The sequence below is a fragment of the Phodopus roborovskii genome, unplaced genomic scaffold (assembly GCF_943737965.1).
Source record: "Phodopus roborovskii unplaced genomic scaffold, PHOROB, whole genome shotgun sequence".
Classification (NCBI taxonomy): Eukaryota; Metazoa; Chordata; class Mammalia; order Rodentia; family Cricetidae; genus Phodopus; species Phodopus roborovskii.
Window position 1 is genome coordinate 13,148,549 of NW_026126416.1, and position 16,743 is coordinate 13,165,291.

General features: G+C 36.7%; 1 protein-coding gene across 1 annotated transcript in view; it reads right to left on the minus strand.

The window, feature by feature from the left end:
• The window catches only part of Macrod2 (mono-ADP ribosylhydrolase 2), a 1,848,725-nt gene that overhangs the window by 782,831 nt on the left and 1,049,151 nt on the right, over positions 1-16,743 (minus strand). The window contains exon 6 of the mRNA XM_051183276.1: positions 8,365-8,486. Coding sequence (XP_051039233.1) covers positions 8,365-8,486 — 122 coding nt within the window. The remainder of the gene's footprint in view (positions 1-8,364; positions 8,487-16,743) is intronic.

Below are 16,743 nucleotides of genomic sequence, written 5' to 3' on the forward strand. Positions count from 1 at the left end.
CCACAGAATATACAAATGGAAAAAAAAACTTTTCTCACATAAAGAGATGATTGTAATTCATTGTGGATTTTATGGAAATGTAAGGCATTGTGCAAAGTAATGAAATAAAAAGCAATATGAGTCAAAAGATTAAGGGAAGTTACAAACTAAAAGGATTTCTTTAATAATAAAATGAAGAAAACCTACTGTACTGGTCTGTATATATTGCCAACTAAACACAATTTACAGTCACCTAGGAAGAGGAAACCAAGAAATTGCCAAGATTAGATTGGCCTCTTGCCATGATTGTGATGATTGTGTGAGATTGTCTTGATTGATGATTGCTGTGGTAAGGCAAAGCCCACTATGGGCAGCATAATCCCTAGGCAGGTAGAAATGGGCTCTATAAGAAAGCTAGCCAAGCATTAGCAGTGAGTAGTACTTCTTCATGTCTTCTGCTTCAGCTCATACCCCAACTTCCCTCAATGATTGTTTATAACCTGAAAGTGTAACTCAAGCAAACCATTTCCTCTTCCACATTGCTTTGAGTCATGGTGTTTATAGTGGCAACATAAAGGAAACTAGAAAATATACTAATCATATAGCTTGCCTGAAACTGTGCCTTCTAGCTAAGGAAAGACTTACAAAGACATAAACTTGGCTGGCTAACTTTTTTACACTTTGAATTATGAATCAATGTTTAGTGGAGAGATAAAAAAATTAAGCAAAGTGATACAGTATTGTGATACCATTTCTTTGCCAACAAATATCATCTGCATACTTTCAAGGTCATGTATAATATAAGTTATATGTATACCAACTGCACCCTTATCACATCTGTATTATACTATGTTTCAACTGGAGAGGAAGAAAACTTATATGTCTTGGCTCAATAATAAAAATCTTTGAGTAAAGTGCCTTTAGGTTTAGCATATTAAATATAGTTTTGTCCTATCCATGGCAAAGTTTAACTAAAATGGATGGTTCACTATTTTACAGGAACAACCCCCTATTTGTTATAAACAACATTGTGTGAATCCCATTTGTTATGCTGAAATACTAAACTACTGTGCATGAGGCAGAAGGGGTCAACATACCAACATATCTGCCCTGGACTCCAGTGCAAGCCAGGAGAAGTGGTTGTCCAGCACAGCTGCATGAAAATGCTGCCCACTCCTCTTATCTGTCTTTCTTTCCCTCTCTTGTCCCACTCCTCCTCTGCCCATCCTTCTTCTGAAAGCCTCTAAAAAAAAGTATTCACACACGAATGGTGGACTTCCAGATCAAATTCAAACTAAGACAGCATACAATTGTAAAAGATCAATTCATTGTTGATGGGTAATATAAATTACAAACACAAAGTAAAAGAGGTATTAAAATAAAAGAATATCATAAAATGGTGTTTTCTGCATGTAGGAAGTCACATATGGCTGTAATAGAACATGCAAGAATGTAGTCAAGTGTCTGCATTCTCACATAGAATCATCAAGGGAAACATTTACAAAAGCAGGCTCCAACAGGTACAATACACTGCTACCAACTGGCACAGGTGGCCTGCACATTAGGGAGATGATATTTTTCCTGGAAATTGTGAAAATTAAAGCAAGCTATGATTAAGTAGCAGCCCCCCTTAATTTCCATAGTAATTCATTATGTATTGAGTTGGGATTGTGATTTGATGTATTTTGCTGTTTATATTTTCAATTATACATTGTGATAGTCTTGATTGTCAACTTTGGTAGACCTTAGAAACACAATGGATACAAATCTGTGGACATTTCTCTCAGAAATTTTCTAGGTTAGGTTAACTGAGGTGAAGAGAATTATTCTAAGTATGTACAGTATCATCCATGGGCTCAAATCTGTGACCGAATATGACTAGTAAACCTATGTGTCCTGCTGTCATGATTTCTCTATCACAATGAACTCTACCCCCAAACTGTCAAACTATCAAACAAAATTGACCATTCCTTCCTCTACTTGTTTCCTTTCAGTTTGTTGTTGTTGTTTTGTTTTTGCTTTTGTTTTGCCAAAGCAACAGTTAAACTAATATGGACAGCTATTAGAAAAACATTAACGCACTATGTGGAGTAAGGGTCAGAATCTAATGCACATGGCCAGATCAAATGTCATACCTTTAACCCTGCCCACATAAGCTAGTGACACCTTCCAGCTTGCACTGTGAAGAACCATCCTCACATATTACTTTGTATGTGCTGCGCTAATGAGACCCATAATGGTTTTGACAAAACAAAATAAATCTCATAAGACACAGAACCCAAACAAACCAGCCAAATAGAGTACAAAGAGCACTGTGCCTAAGCTACCAGATTGAGACAGCCTAGGTTTCAATTGACCTGTATTTTTGTCCTTGAGTAAGATGCTGGTGGAATTTCCTCATTGTTCTTTCAGCACATCACAGATGTGCTGAAAAATGAAGAAAATAATTCATATATGAGTACTACATTCACATCATTTACTCCTCCCCCAGTTCCTCTAAACATCTTCTAAATCAAGACTATTTTAAGCTCTCATTGAAATGTAAAGGCTGGCATGAAGTAAGGATTAAGAAATATTAACTGTTCATATTATTCTATATTCCATCACTAAATGACCAATTACTTTCCAATAATACAAATAGAAATAATCATTTTTATATGGCCACCAGTAGAAAAATTGTGGGTGGATCATGATCTGTTTGTAGGGATAATGTATACATTTCCATTATTGCATGTTCTTACTCTTCCTCACTCCCTGCCCATGCTTAAGCACTCTCTTTCCAAATAATCAGAGCAACTCAATGAGTGTAAAATCACAAACTGCTTCTTTACACTACACCAGATGAAGGGATCCTGTAAAGGGCATGAGTGGGAAAGACATTAAGCCTTATTTCCCCACTTCGGATAAACCAAGGGAACACTAGAAACTAGCAAGAAAATTTAAAACACAAATGTCATGATATACAGCAGCACACTACTGAGAACCATAAAGTAAGGTTCAAATGTAAACATTGTTTTGTTCTTGCTATTTACTAATAGTGTCATTGGTCACATTGCTATGAGAAACCCTGCTAGGAAAGATGAGACTGTGTCATTCTTTATAACATTTATAAATGAGACGGTGGAGAAACAAGCTGAGATGCCACCTCAAAAGAAAGTAGGGAGGAAGATCAAACACACAGCTCTACAAAGTGGGTTCTTTGAGATGATGAGCTGGCTAGGAAATGGTGACATCAACTTAGGCAGGGGAGGAGAGCTAATGAATTAAAGGGCCAGCTTCTTAAGATTGGAAAAGTCTTCAAGAAGGGTGGGCATTGATTGATGTGGCCTGCAATAGAAACTCAGATAATGAAATAAAAACCAACATTTAAGAATTTCTGGCTGAGAACTCATTGCCATAGCAACCCTCTCAGAAGGGAACTTGTCTAAGAAAATAAGATTCACTTGACTACGCCTTAAAATGAAAACCTACACTAGAGTGAGACCAATGCAGAATTCCAAAATCACTTATTACTGTCATGCCTAGAAGTAGCACTGAAGGCAGAGGGTTGCCTTCTTTCTCATTAAAAGCTGTTACTTCTCAAGATCTATGACTCATGACGGGAACATTATCCACTTTTGAGAGATCTCTATTGGCACTGGGTGGCTCTTAACAGTAAAAAATATATCATAATTTCCCCACCTAATACATTATCTAGAATAACACTCCTGAAAATTACAGTAATATACAGCATTATAGTAAACACCTCTTTTGTAGTCTGCCCATAATCACATAAACCCACTAAACCATATATCAATTATTAACTTTACTTCTTAGGAAAATAGTCTTAGTGTAAGTGAAATCTGGCTTACATTCTGATTACTATCATCTCTCTAACAGAGCATCTATTTCTTATTACATGTTGTGGCTCAATAACTGTAAACTGGGTGCTCTACATTTCATCAGAAGCAGAGGTTTTGTGAGTCTACAATATCAGTGACAAGGGAAAATCGTTGCCTTTAAGTTGATGCTGAGACAGGAAACTATTATTAACATGCTTCAGCATAGCAAACCTCAGGCTCCTGAGAATGAACCTGATGGTGTAGGTACAGAAGACTTAGGATGATATTGAAATAGTAGCCAAGAAGGTCTTAGAAAATCCATAAAGTACTTGTGATGTCAAAAAATTAACAAAGGCAACATGGAATGCAAGTCAATATTGATTAGCATTTGGAGATAGCAGATACAACTGTCTTTTTATTTAGCAGCCCTCGTCCAATTTGAATGCTTCCTCCATTCTTTCTCCACCAATGCTCACTCTGCTCACACCTGAAGTTTACCAAGATGCCAACACACTGTGAAAGTAGTTAACACCAAAATGGAGTTGAGTCTGTCTACCCTGACAAAGAATGAATGAAGCCACTGGGGTTCTGAAGTTAGAATTCTGCAGGAAATATTCTTCAGCCTGTTCTGCTTAACTGTGGACTACATAACTTTGTCATTACTTGTTTGGGACAAAGACTATTGTCTCTTAAGTATCTTATTTAGTCCTCTTCATTTTGCTCTTAAACATACTCATATGTCTCAACATCCTTGAATATGTTCAGTGCTTACCATAGCATATTCTATACCTAAAGAAACTTAACTGTTAAGAGACTTTTCCTCCGAAGGTTATTTAGGTTGATAGCAATCTGTACATGTATGCTTTAGGCAATGTAGAGTCAAAATACTTTCTCTCTCTCTCTCTCTCTCTCTCTCTCTCTCTCTCTCTATATATATATATATATATATATATATATATATTCAAAATTTCTAGTGGTGCATGCCTTTAATGCTAAACTTGGGAGGCAGAGGTGGGCAAATCTCTGAGTTTGAGGACAGCCTGTTCTTACACAATGAGATCCAGGACAGCCAAGGATATACAAAGAAACCATGTCTTAAAAACAAACAAAAATATTAGTAAATTAATCAGTATACTCCTAAGTTTAATTATTCCATGTTATTTATGAGGCTACAGTAGATAAACACTCACAGACAGAAAATACAGTTTCAGATTGATCATAGATTCATTATGTTTCTCACTTTGGCTGTATAAGCACAGATTGGGTATACAGTTAGTAAAAGCACTTTGAAAGAATAAATAGAGGAAAGGAATGAATAATAATTTTTCTGAGCTAAAAAAATGTATGTTTTTATAATGAACATTTCATCTACAGTTATCCAATAATCTAAATCACTCCCTGACTTCTAAATGCTTACCGGGTACTATGATATCACCTTCTGTTTTCTTTAGATTGTCTCTATTTCAAACAACTATGAGGCAAGCTAAACTTGTCTTTACTATGCTCAGAAGTCTGTAAGAGAGATCCCTTCAATTTTTCTTGCAGTTATCTCCCTTTTCCAATGTCAGCTGCTCAGTAATTATATCGCCATCTAATTTATCCTGCCAAAGTAAACAGTCATTTGACACCAAACTACTGAGAGACCAAATACCTGCAGATCTCAAGAGAATACAGTAAAAAACAGGTGCTATTGTATTTGTAGCATATGTTTCAAGATTTAAGGAACCATAGAATTTCAACTGTTACCTCACCCTGTTACAGGGTGAAGCTGTTACAGGGGTTAATCAATGACTTCCTTAGTACAGGTATTATAAAAAATTTACATTTTCATAAATAAATATGCTCAAGATGAATTTAATTTCCATATTAACAACTATGATACTTTCAACAACAACATTGATCCATATATTGTGATAAATCTATAATGTACAGAACTATAAAACATACAACCTGCCACATTTGCCTGCCTATGACCTTCCTTTCCCTGAAAACAATCCCAATTTGATAACTTGGGTGTAAGTGGTCAAGAATGTGACTCTCCATATAAAGTAAACAACCCTATTTTTCTTTCAGAAAGAAAAGGGAAAGAGAAAGGGAAAGAGGCAGCAAGGAAGTAGAGGAGAGAAAAAGGAAGATTACATTAAAGAATAGAGGACAAAAATATAAAAACAAATACTTTACATCACCTCCAGTTAACAAGTTTTAAACACAGCCATTAATTTAGCTGAGCATTTCACTTCAGATTCAATAGATATCTTCTATTTTTATTTTTGTTTACCAATATTTACATAAATTCAGTTCAGCAGTGCCTGCTAATTTTATTCAAGAAACATGCTGTTAACATTTCAAAGTCAATTTCAAAACTATGAAGGTAGACGTAGTTCCAAACTAAAAATTACCAGACCAGAGCATTGTTTGAACCCTTCTAAAGACTTGATAAAAGCTAGCTATCTGAATATACAATACTTAGTGCTTTTGTTACATGTATTGGCTTAAGATAATTATACCTAACAATTATTTATTTCCTCTGTTAAAATGATAAATGCTACTTCTGAGCAGCTGAAATGGGGGTCCTCTTCTTGTTGTTGTTTTTCCTTTTAAAAACATTATCATTAAGAGTAGTGACAAATTTACTAGCACATTCTTTCCAGTTATGAAAATATATTCCAAGATGTAATTTCATATGAATATCCATTTTATAAGCACTGCAGTCCCTTTCTTGTAAAATGAACTATTCATACTAACTTTTTTATTATTCTTAAGTATATATTTGCTTTGCTTTTCATATATAGTTCAAATTAACTATCAGTTTCACATATTTCTCCATTCTTTGAATTTCAGCTTTCTTTTTTTGAGACTAGTTTCTTGGGGTTACTGAAACAGCTCAGAGGGTCGAGTATTGGTTCTGAAACAATGAAGACCTGAGTTGAGGCCACTCACAACCATATTTGTAAAAAGCTGAGTATCCATGTGGTTCTTTGTCCTAGTTAACTTTAACTGTACACTTGACACAGTCTACAGTCACCTAAGTAGGGAGTCTCTCTTGAGGCATTTTCAGATCAGGTTGGCCCATAAGCAAATCTGTGGGAGACTGTTTTTATTGCTATTTGAAATAGGAAGGTACTGTACACAGTGCCATTCCCTTTGCTGTGGCTCTATAAGAAAGCTAGCTAAACATAAACCTGTAAGTCAACAAAAAAGCAGCAGTTCTCTATGGTTAATGCTTGAGTTGCTGCCTTGACTTCCCTTATTGTTGTATTTGTAGGTCAAAAAACCTTTCTCCACCAAGGAACTTCTGTTTAGGATATTTCATCATAGTAACAGAAAATAAATGTGGACAGACAATAATCCTAGTATTGGGAGGAGGATCCCAGGGTCTCTGTGGTCAGCCAATCTAATCTGGGAGAGTGAGAAACCTTCTGTCAAAAAATAAGAGGAAGACATCATTGTGTTGGCCTATGGCTTCTACAACACACTGATAGATACCAATTTGATGGGAGATGTCACACTGTAAATATGTTTCTCTTATTGGCTAATGAATAAAGCCCTGTTGGCCAATAGGAATGCAAGACAGGTGGAAGTAGGAGATGTAGAGGATTCTGGGAAACATAGTAAGGTCTCGATGTGATTTCTGGAAGAGAAGACCCTAGAGTCTGGCATTCTCGGTAAGATAAGACCATGTAGAAATACATTTATTAGTGGTTATGGGTTAATATTTAAGACAGAGCTAGTCAGTAAGAAACACTGGTAACCGGTCAACAGTTTCATAATTAATAAAGTGTCTCTGCATGCCATTTGAGGCTGATGAAGCTCTGAGACCAGGCTGGTGGGAAAGTGCTCATAACAAAATGGCGCCTACATCATGGGTACTAAGAATTTCCACTTAAAACTAACAAAAGCTTAAAAAATTATTTTAAAAACAAAAGAACAGAGACAAGCAAAGCTTCTTGGTAGCATTATTTTTCTTGGTTTTGCTCTGTTTTGCTATAAATAAGCAGAGACTTGTTCAACTTCTTTAAAGGGAGGTTTCCTGACTTGGCATAAGTGGCAAAAAAACGCAGGACTCTTTTAAGAGGCCCTGCTAACAATTCAATGGTGTGCACAAGCACCTGGCAGTGGCAGTGGTTGTGACCACATCTCCAAGCCAGCAACAAGCTGCTTGATGGAAGTATAGACCAAGGTGGTGGGTACAGATCTCACTGCTGGCAGTAAACGTACCCCTGCTATACCAATGCTGTTGTTTAGCAGATAAAATTTATAAGGGTGTAACATTTTTAGCTGAAGGCTATTAAGTTATGGGGAGTAAAATGAGTAGGAAAGAATAACAGTGTTCCCATAAGCTTACGGAGTAAGTGTCTGAAAGTGAATTGAATATGAAGATTATGAAGATGCATATGTAGACATGCATGCATGCTCACACAGGCATAGGTTGAACAGTGCTAACCATGTGCACACATTGTCAAGGTAAAAGAAATGTACAATATTATGATAAACTCAGCACGGGCTATTTTCTTTGCACAAAGGCTGAGAAGGAATGCAAAGCAAAGGACTCTAAAGTACTTACAACTGATCGGAGGTTATTTTCTTTCACCAGCTTCAAGGATGATTGGTAGCAATTTGCAAGGTCTTCTTTGTGGGAACCATTAATGTGGCCTCTGGCTATTGGCCCTACAGTATGGATGACATCTGCAAATGTAAAAGAAATGATAACAGTATAAATGACACACTGTTTACTTGTCACATAACTGGTGCTTTTAAAAAAAAATGTAGATATTAGTGTTCGAGTTTGGAGACAAGGAAGCTAAGAAATACTGATGACATAAATGCTTCATTATAAAAGATTCCAGGGACTACAGCCTCTGAAAGTAGGCCACTTTCCCAGGAAGGTGACATCAGAGAAAAGAATTTCACTACCATTGAATTGCTCCACAGGTATTGATCAGGCCCAATGTGACAGATCATCATATAAGATGTACACAATTGGCACCCTGGCAGAAGACAAATCCTTGGGAGGGCATAAACAAAGAAATAGTTGCTCCCCAAAAAGAGCCTCTGAATTGAAAGGGGAAGGAAGAGCCTATGCCAGATACAATTCTCCTTGCAAATAAGACATTATATGATATAAAGAGGATCTTCACAACAATACCAAGAGAAATTTTAATCACAATCACATTTCTAAAAATGAAAAACTTCCAACTACTACTAACAGTTTTAAGATATTCAGTCTCTACAAGCATGAGTAGTACTAGGAAAAATAGTATGTACACATGCTGACTGATGGTTCATAGCTAATTTTAAACATTAAAACTCTCAGAGTAATCTGTTCTTTACAGCCTCCATGTGGATTTAAAACCACAAAATTTCACAGATTTTACTTTTGCTTGTAAACCTTAAGCACCCTGCTAATTTTTCTCATTTTATACAGACATAAACTTTTTTGAGAAGTGCTGGGATTGATCACACAGCCATGTGCATATTAGACACACACCCTGCCACTTGATTTACAGCTCCCAGTTCCACATTTGTAAGTTTTTAAATTCAGAAGTGTTACAGAATAAGATTATCTTCATTACAAGATTAAAAAAAAGATTAGAAGAAATGAAGTTTTGACCCAAATTACTTGAGATACTTTGTACCTTTTGCTTTCTAGTTTTATGTTAATTGAATAATTATGACAGTTCACCGATATAAGTTACAAGAGCTAATTGAGTTTGATCAAAGAAATAAAGAAATAATTTTTTTTCTTTATTAGTAGACTATCAAAATGAAATTATATACTTTGTCTAATCAGTACCACTTAGTTTTAACAAGGACAAGAATAAGGGTGATCTGTAAAAATGGGAATATGGCACAGTAAAATTGTATATAAAATTTGAATTGAGACCCACTAACTACTATGCAGGAAGAAAAATCTTTGCTGGTTGCTGCTAAATATTGAGACCATTATACGACATTCAAGAAAGGCCCTTTAAGCATGATTTCAAGGATTAATTCTAAAGCAATATTTAAACTCTTGCCAGACAATATTAAAGATGATGTTGTTTGATCAAAGTAGGCAAGAAATCTACACCACTGAGCTCATGCCAGTGTTATTTCACAGGTGGGCCTGGTTCTCATTGTAGTGGGAACTGCCATAACATAGAAGTGGAGAGTAAAATAAAATTAGATTGTATACAATGAAGCAAAGCATATAATGACATCATTATTTTGCAATAAAACAACATAAACGACATATATTCAGGAAATAGGAGGTTTGTATCCTATGCAATAAACTTTCTGAGGACTGTTGTGTTAGCCATTATTTTTAAATGGATGCTAGACTCCAGGGGGAGCAGGATCTGCTGTATTTGATCGCTTGTGTTTACTTACTCGAATTGAGCCATGATGTTCCAAATCATTTAATGAGTACAAATGTGGGGAACTTTGAGACTAACAACACTGAGTCCTGAAAAGTAGTATCCCAGAGGGTGCAGTCATGTATGAGTTAAGATTAAGACACAATGGGATAAAATTAAGATATACCAGCTATTGATGTAGGTCACTTCTAGGCATCTAGGTCTTCCTGATGACTTGTGGCTTTCCACAAGGAGAGAGTTACAGGATGGCATTATCCATTTCCATTTGACTGTTGAAACTTGTGTTATACATGGTACCTCATAGAAGACCAAGGAACACACACTAAACTTTGGGGAAGGTAGTAGGGCCACTTTGGCACTCTTACTGTTACTGTACAAGTGGAGGTTTGGTTTCTCCACCACACTTTATATAATGGAACAACAGGACATGGTCATGTTCTCCCTGTTTTGTAAACAGAGATGAGGAAGTACTTCTTATGTGAGGCTATGAGAGATGTGTCTACTTGATGCAAGGAAAGAAAGGGTCTTAGAAACAGTAGTGGGTAGAGCCACGGTGAGGAGGCACCTATGAGAACTGGTACTGGTTACAGAATAAAAGTCCTTCCTGTGCTTTCTTTTAGCCATCAATGTCTACATAACTTAAGTGGCATTTTTGAAAAAAATAATTCCGTATGTTTCTGCAGCTTTCCATTTATATTAAAAGTCAGAGAACAAAGGAGCTTCCCCAATATCAAATTATTGATCCCTGTATTTTATGTTCTATATTAAATTTACAGCATCTAAGATCAAGTGTTATTACTGATCAACACAATGGCCTCTCAGATTCACAAAGCTGGGGATGAATCGATATGAGGCTTCAAGGGAAATTCTTTTTATCATCTTAATTTTTCATTTTACTTATTAGTAACTACTCCACATCGAGTTCCAGTCAGGGGGATAGCTTCTAATTTCAATTCCACCTCTGAATGATCAAGTAAGCAATAATTTTATGAATCCCTGACTTGGCTTCCTTGTTTGTAAAACAAATCAGCTCTTTATCTGATGTCATTTCTTCAGTATTGTATAGAATCATTAGTATTTAACATAATAATGAAGTCATATTTAACACAGAATGATATGTGGACATTAAAACAAACAAACAAAAAAAAAAAAAAAACAAAACCAAAACAACAACGAAATTAATTGAACATGGTTAGGAGGCCCAAATGTTTTATCACAAGGATTTTTTAAATATCCCAAATACCATAGGCTAGCTACCATTTAACATCTTTTGATTGATTATATAGGAACTAAAAATTTGAAACAAATAGCTCCTATAATGTCCTTTATATTAATTTATATTTTCAAAACCGAATAGAATCTTTACAAGGTACAGATACTTACGGATGCAAAAATAAATAGGCAATGCTTCACCTTAAGCCTGGACTGTGGATCCCTTGGGACAGACAATAAAATTAGAATTTCTAAATCCAATGCTTCATAACTGGCAAAAATCATAAAATGAAGCATGTTATTGTTCATAGAGTCAGCCACAGCATCTAAGGGACCTTCAGCATGCAGATAAGAATGTAGACAGAATATTACACTGTAAATCCTGAGAGCTCACTACCACTTAGATGACTCAAGCCACTATGAGCTGTGTGAACTTGAGCAAGACTCTTTCCTTTTTTGGGTTTCAGTCTTGAAAACTAAATGGGAGCTGTATCAGTCACATCTTTTTTTGTGCTGTGACAAATACCTGAGAAAAATGGCTTCCGTCTTTTAAGAGGAAAAATTTATCATGTCTGATGGTCTCAGAGGCTTTGGTCAATGGAGTACTCACTACTGTCTTGTTCCAAAGCAGAAGAAGAACATCATTTCACATGTGTGTCAGAGTATGTGGTGGAGGACAGTGTTTACCTTAGGGCACCCAGAAAGAAGGAGGAGGAGAAAGGGCAAGGGGCAATATATATAATTCAAGGACAAAGAAAAACCCCGGTGCATGAAAGAACTTTTTGAGCACATTCCCCATGGAGGGATACTCTCTTAACCTAGAGGCAGGAGGAAGGGCCCAGTCCCTACTTCAAATGATTTGACAGATTTTGTGATCCCTCCTGGAAGGCATCACCCTCTCTGTGGAATGGGAGGGGGTTAGAATTGGAGGGGTGTCAGGGGGCAGGGAGTGAGGGAGAGGGAACTGAGATCAATATGTAAAATAAAAAATAAATAAAAAAGAAATATATATATATATATATATATATATATATATATATTATCTCAAAGCAAAATAAAACAACAACAACCAAAAGCTGCCTTTTATAACACAGTCTTGGAAGTTACACAACACTAAATACTATCCTGTTGGGTTGCAACTTCCTTGGTATACATACCACACCACTCACCCTATGTTCTTTTAGTTGCAACTGCCACTGGCTGGAGGGGGGCATACTTTGTTTCAAACTGAATTATACAGTGCCTTTATTTTGATGAGAAGAATATCAAAGCCTTTGTGTCAAAAGCCACAGTCCACAGTTTCCCACACCCAGCTTTGTGAGGTGAGTTTTTGATACACATGTGTGGTAGAAGACAAATAAGAATCCATAAAAAAGACTGACTGATATGATTAATTCTATCACCAGTATAGAGTTCTCTGGCCTATTCACTTAATGAGTCAATTGATGATTGAATAAAAGTCAGAGCCAGACAAGACAGGAATCTGAAATGAATATATTTATTCATTGTAAACAATATCAAGTTTGGAGATAGTGGTGGGACTGTGGCACCTAGATTCAAATGGCTGGCTCAGCCCAGTTTTGTTGGTTCTTTTGGACTAGAATCTGGCATGACTTCGTGGACACAGGAAAGGTCAGGTGTGGAGGTATGATCCCACCTCCCTAGAGTGTCTACCTCCACATTCCAGTAAGGAAAAGAGCCTCTGGGCCCGGCTCTCATTTCACTCAGGAAAGCCAAGAGAACAGAAATGTAATTTGTGCATTTAATCAACATTTCCAATGGAGCCCCTTGAAAAGGTGTGGAAAATGAGGGGGCAGGCCCTTTTGTGTCTCATCAGACTCAAGTGTGGCAAGACAAATGGAACCTTTTCTCTTCATCTGTTTCTGAAATCAATCAGTTGATAAATCAGCTCTTGTTTTTAAGCTCTGTGCTCCCCCATCCCTATTTATCCTGGGAAATTAGTCTGAACTACATAGAAAAGGAGGGTACAGTAGAAGGTTGCCTTTAAGGGAGTAGGCAGATGAGACTCTCATCACTTCCAAAAGTATAAATTGAAAAAAAATGTGTGAGTGGAATATCTAATAAATGCTGAATGCAGTAGAGCTATTTACACAGATTCAATCAGACTTATGTGTGCCAAAACAAATACGGCTGAAACATTCAGTGAAAGATATTAGCATAATGAATTTTAAAACAAAAGTGAGAACGCATATAGGTTGCTCTCGTCATTTTCCATTTGAGGAGTGACTGTGCTACATTTATACTGTTAATGAACAGCCAGACCAAGTATAGAATCAATTACATGTTGCTTTCACTCACTCCACTCTTGTATTCATAAATATAATCGGTCCATCTAACAGTCTGCATAATGAGGCCATGCCCTGTCAATCATATTCAAATCGCATGAATTTTAAGAAGACCAGTATATGGAATTAAATTGATTTCCTTTTCTTGAGATAAGACCAGAAAACCAAGCCCTAAAGGTACTATTTGTAAATCTTATTGACCAATTTATATGATAAGTGACAGCAATCTATGACCTGAAAGAGAATACTTTAAGTTCAGTTAACAGGAAATTGAATTACCACCTGATCGCATTACAAAATAAATACTGTATTTTTTTCTTCCAATATAGGTCAATGTTTTCATATACATGTTTCAAAGCTTCTTTTTTTATTGTTATATTTCAAGAAACAATCAATTGTCGACAAAATGCTCTTTTCAAAGGTACTGCAGTCTTCAGTGACAGTATTAGCTTTTACCTTGAATCAGGTTTCCGAATTTGGATTATTCTTGTACATTTCTTTAGTTGCATGATGAATTTCTATATGCATGGAGACTGTAGTCATCCAGCTTCTTGAATGAATTTACAATATACTAACAGTCAAATAACTTATTATCTTGTATCCTTTGCCTGTTATTTTTCTCTTAAAAATAACTTTTGGCTGGGTTTTTGGTGGTGCACTCCATTAATCCCAGCCCTGCAGAGACAGAGACAGGTGACTCTCTGTGAGTTTGAGGCCAGGCTGGTCTACAGAGTGAGTTCCAGGACAGGCTCCAAAGCAACACAGAGAAACCCTGTCTCAAAACAAACAAACAAACAAAATCCAAACCAAACCAAAACAAAACAAAAACTCACTTTTGATTTCCTTGCTCACCCTCTTTGTGTTATAACTGCCTATGTCTAAGATTAATCAATTTTCTAATTAACTGATAACCAGTGTTTGCACCCTTCAGCTGATGAATTGGCACAGACTTCACTGAGGAAGCTAATAAGAATGTAGCAAGTTCAACTGGAGGGGCAGTTGCATTTTTAAATGAGATTTCATTAACATTGTTATGTTTGAGACATTATATGCTGGACACATGTTTCACACTTCCCTGATGTCAAAGCTATGAGGTTTTAAGCTTGGGTTATAAGATACTATTCAGTTGCTTCATATCCAAATGTCTTCTATATTAAAAAGAAAAGTAAGGGACAAAGTTCATCTTTAATTTTGTGTTAGTTTCCACCCCTTATGAAATATCTATTTAAGACTGTCCTTGTTCATAAACAACGAAAGTTGACTTTTCTAGTGTGACTGTGTCCTGTTTCAAGCTGAGGTCTTATACATAGCCATAAAAATAAATACATATTGTGATGTATACAGAGGAGGGAAACCCTAGAGTCATCCACTTGAGATCTTTGACATTTTACAGGGTACGGTGGGCATCCAGATTATAATAGTATTATATTCAATAGAGATGAGTTGTGGAGGGAGTGTGGGAAGCTGAACGCTTCACAAAATCCTAGAAGGAAGTGAGTCAAAGATATGGTATTTCTATTGCTTCCAAAGAAGGAGTGGGGGGAGGAGAGGCCCAGATAGACAATATCACTTTTTCAAGGAAGATGATAATAAGGCCTTTGTTTGCTTTAAGAGATGACAGCAACTTTGCCTTTTCAGAGCCATGTGAAAACAGCACTGTGTTAGGATTCAGGGAGAAAACAGGCATTATTAATCACATATGGTAGGCAAAAATGAATGAGTGTAGGTTTCCATTGTAAGGGCAATTCTGAACAGAGACTGGGCTAGAACTGACATGTTTGAAGGGTGTACATGAGCCATGTTGGCTTACCCTGAAGGTTGTGAATGTGCATCCATTCTCAGTAAACACCAGAAGCCCAGACAAGAAAGATTCCTTTGCAATTGTTTACCTGTTAATTTTGTTTTGTTTTGTTTTTTAATGCAAAAGGAATTATTAACAATGACATTTCACTGGATGCTGAGATTTGGGAACCACTATTCATGACTGGTTTAGAACCTTCTCTTGCCTATGCTGGTTATAGAGTGGTAGTAATCCTTGTGTCTCTCTTTCTAAATGCTGGGGTTGCAAGTTGTGACACCATGCCTAGGAGTGCCAAGTTTATGAAGCAAGTATTCCATACATGCTCATCATACAGATAATTTTTTTCTAGTTCTAGAAATGCCCTTCAATTTGTAGTATTCTGTCCATAAGCACTTCTTGTCTGTAAATACTCCTCTCATTACATGAGACCCAAAGAAAATGTAGCTTCCCTGAAGATTCGAGAAATGATAATATCATGGGAACTGGTTTCCAACTACGTTTCTTTTGGTTTCTGATAACATTTACATTTGATGATTACTACTATGACTTTTTATTTATTTACTATTATCCTGATTTTACATATTGATCTCCCTCCCATCCTCCCAAATCCTCTCCCATATACTCCTCACGGAGGGTGAGGACTTCCATGAGGGATCACCAAAGTCTGTTGAGTCATTTGGAGTAGGGCTTAGGCGCCCCCCCCCCTTGTCTCTAGGCTAAGGAAGTATTCCTCCATGGGGAATCGGCTCCCAATGTTCATTCCTGTACTAGGGATACATCCTGGTTCCATTGTCAGAGGTACCATAGAGTTTCTAGGCCTCCTAACTGAGATCCATATTCAGGGAATCTTATGCTGGTTTCCCTACTACCAGTCTGGGGTCCATGAGCTCCCCCTTGTTCAGGTCAGTTTGTCTGTGGGTTTCTCCTTCCTGATCTTAATCCCTTTGTTCATCGCTTCTCCCTCTCTGCAACTTAAATTCTATGACTTCGACTCAGGGTTTAGCTGTGGTTGTCTGCTTCTGCTTCCATCAGCTACTGAATGAGGGCTCTAGGATGGCATATAACGTAGTCATCAATCTCATTATCGCTACTATGATTTTTTAACATTTCTTCAAAGACTGGCTTCAAAGACTATTTCTTCAAATAGTATGACAAGCTTCCCAGTGATTCCAAGCACTGTCTGCCAGTTAAGGCAACTAGATACAACATCATATGCTTTTAAATTGTTTCTGGGGCATTATGCTTCTGTATCTTCTATCTTGCTGTGG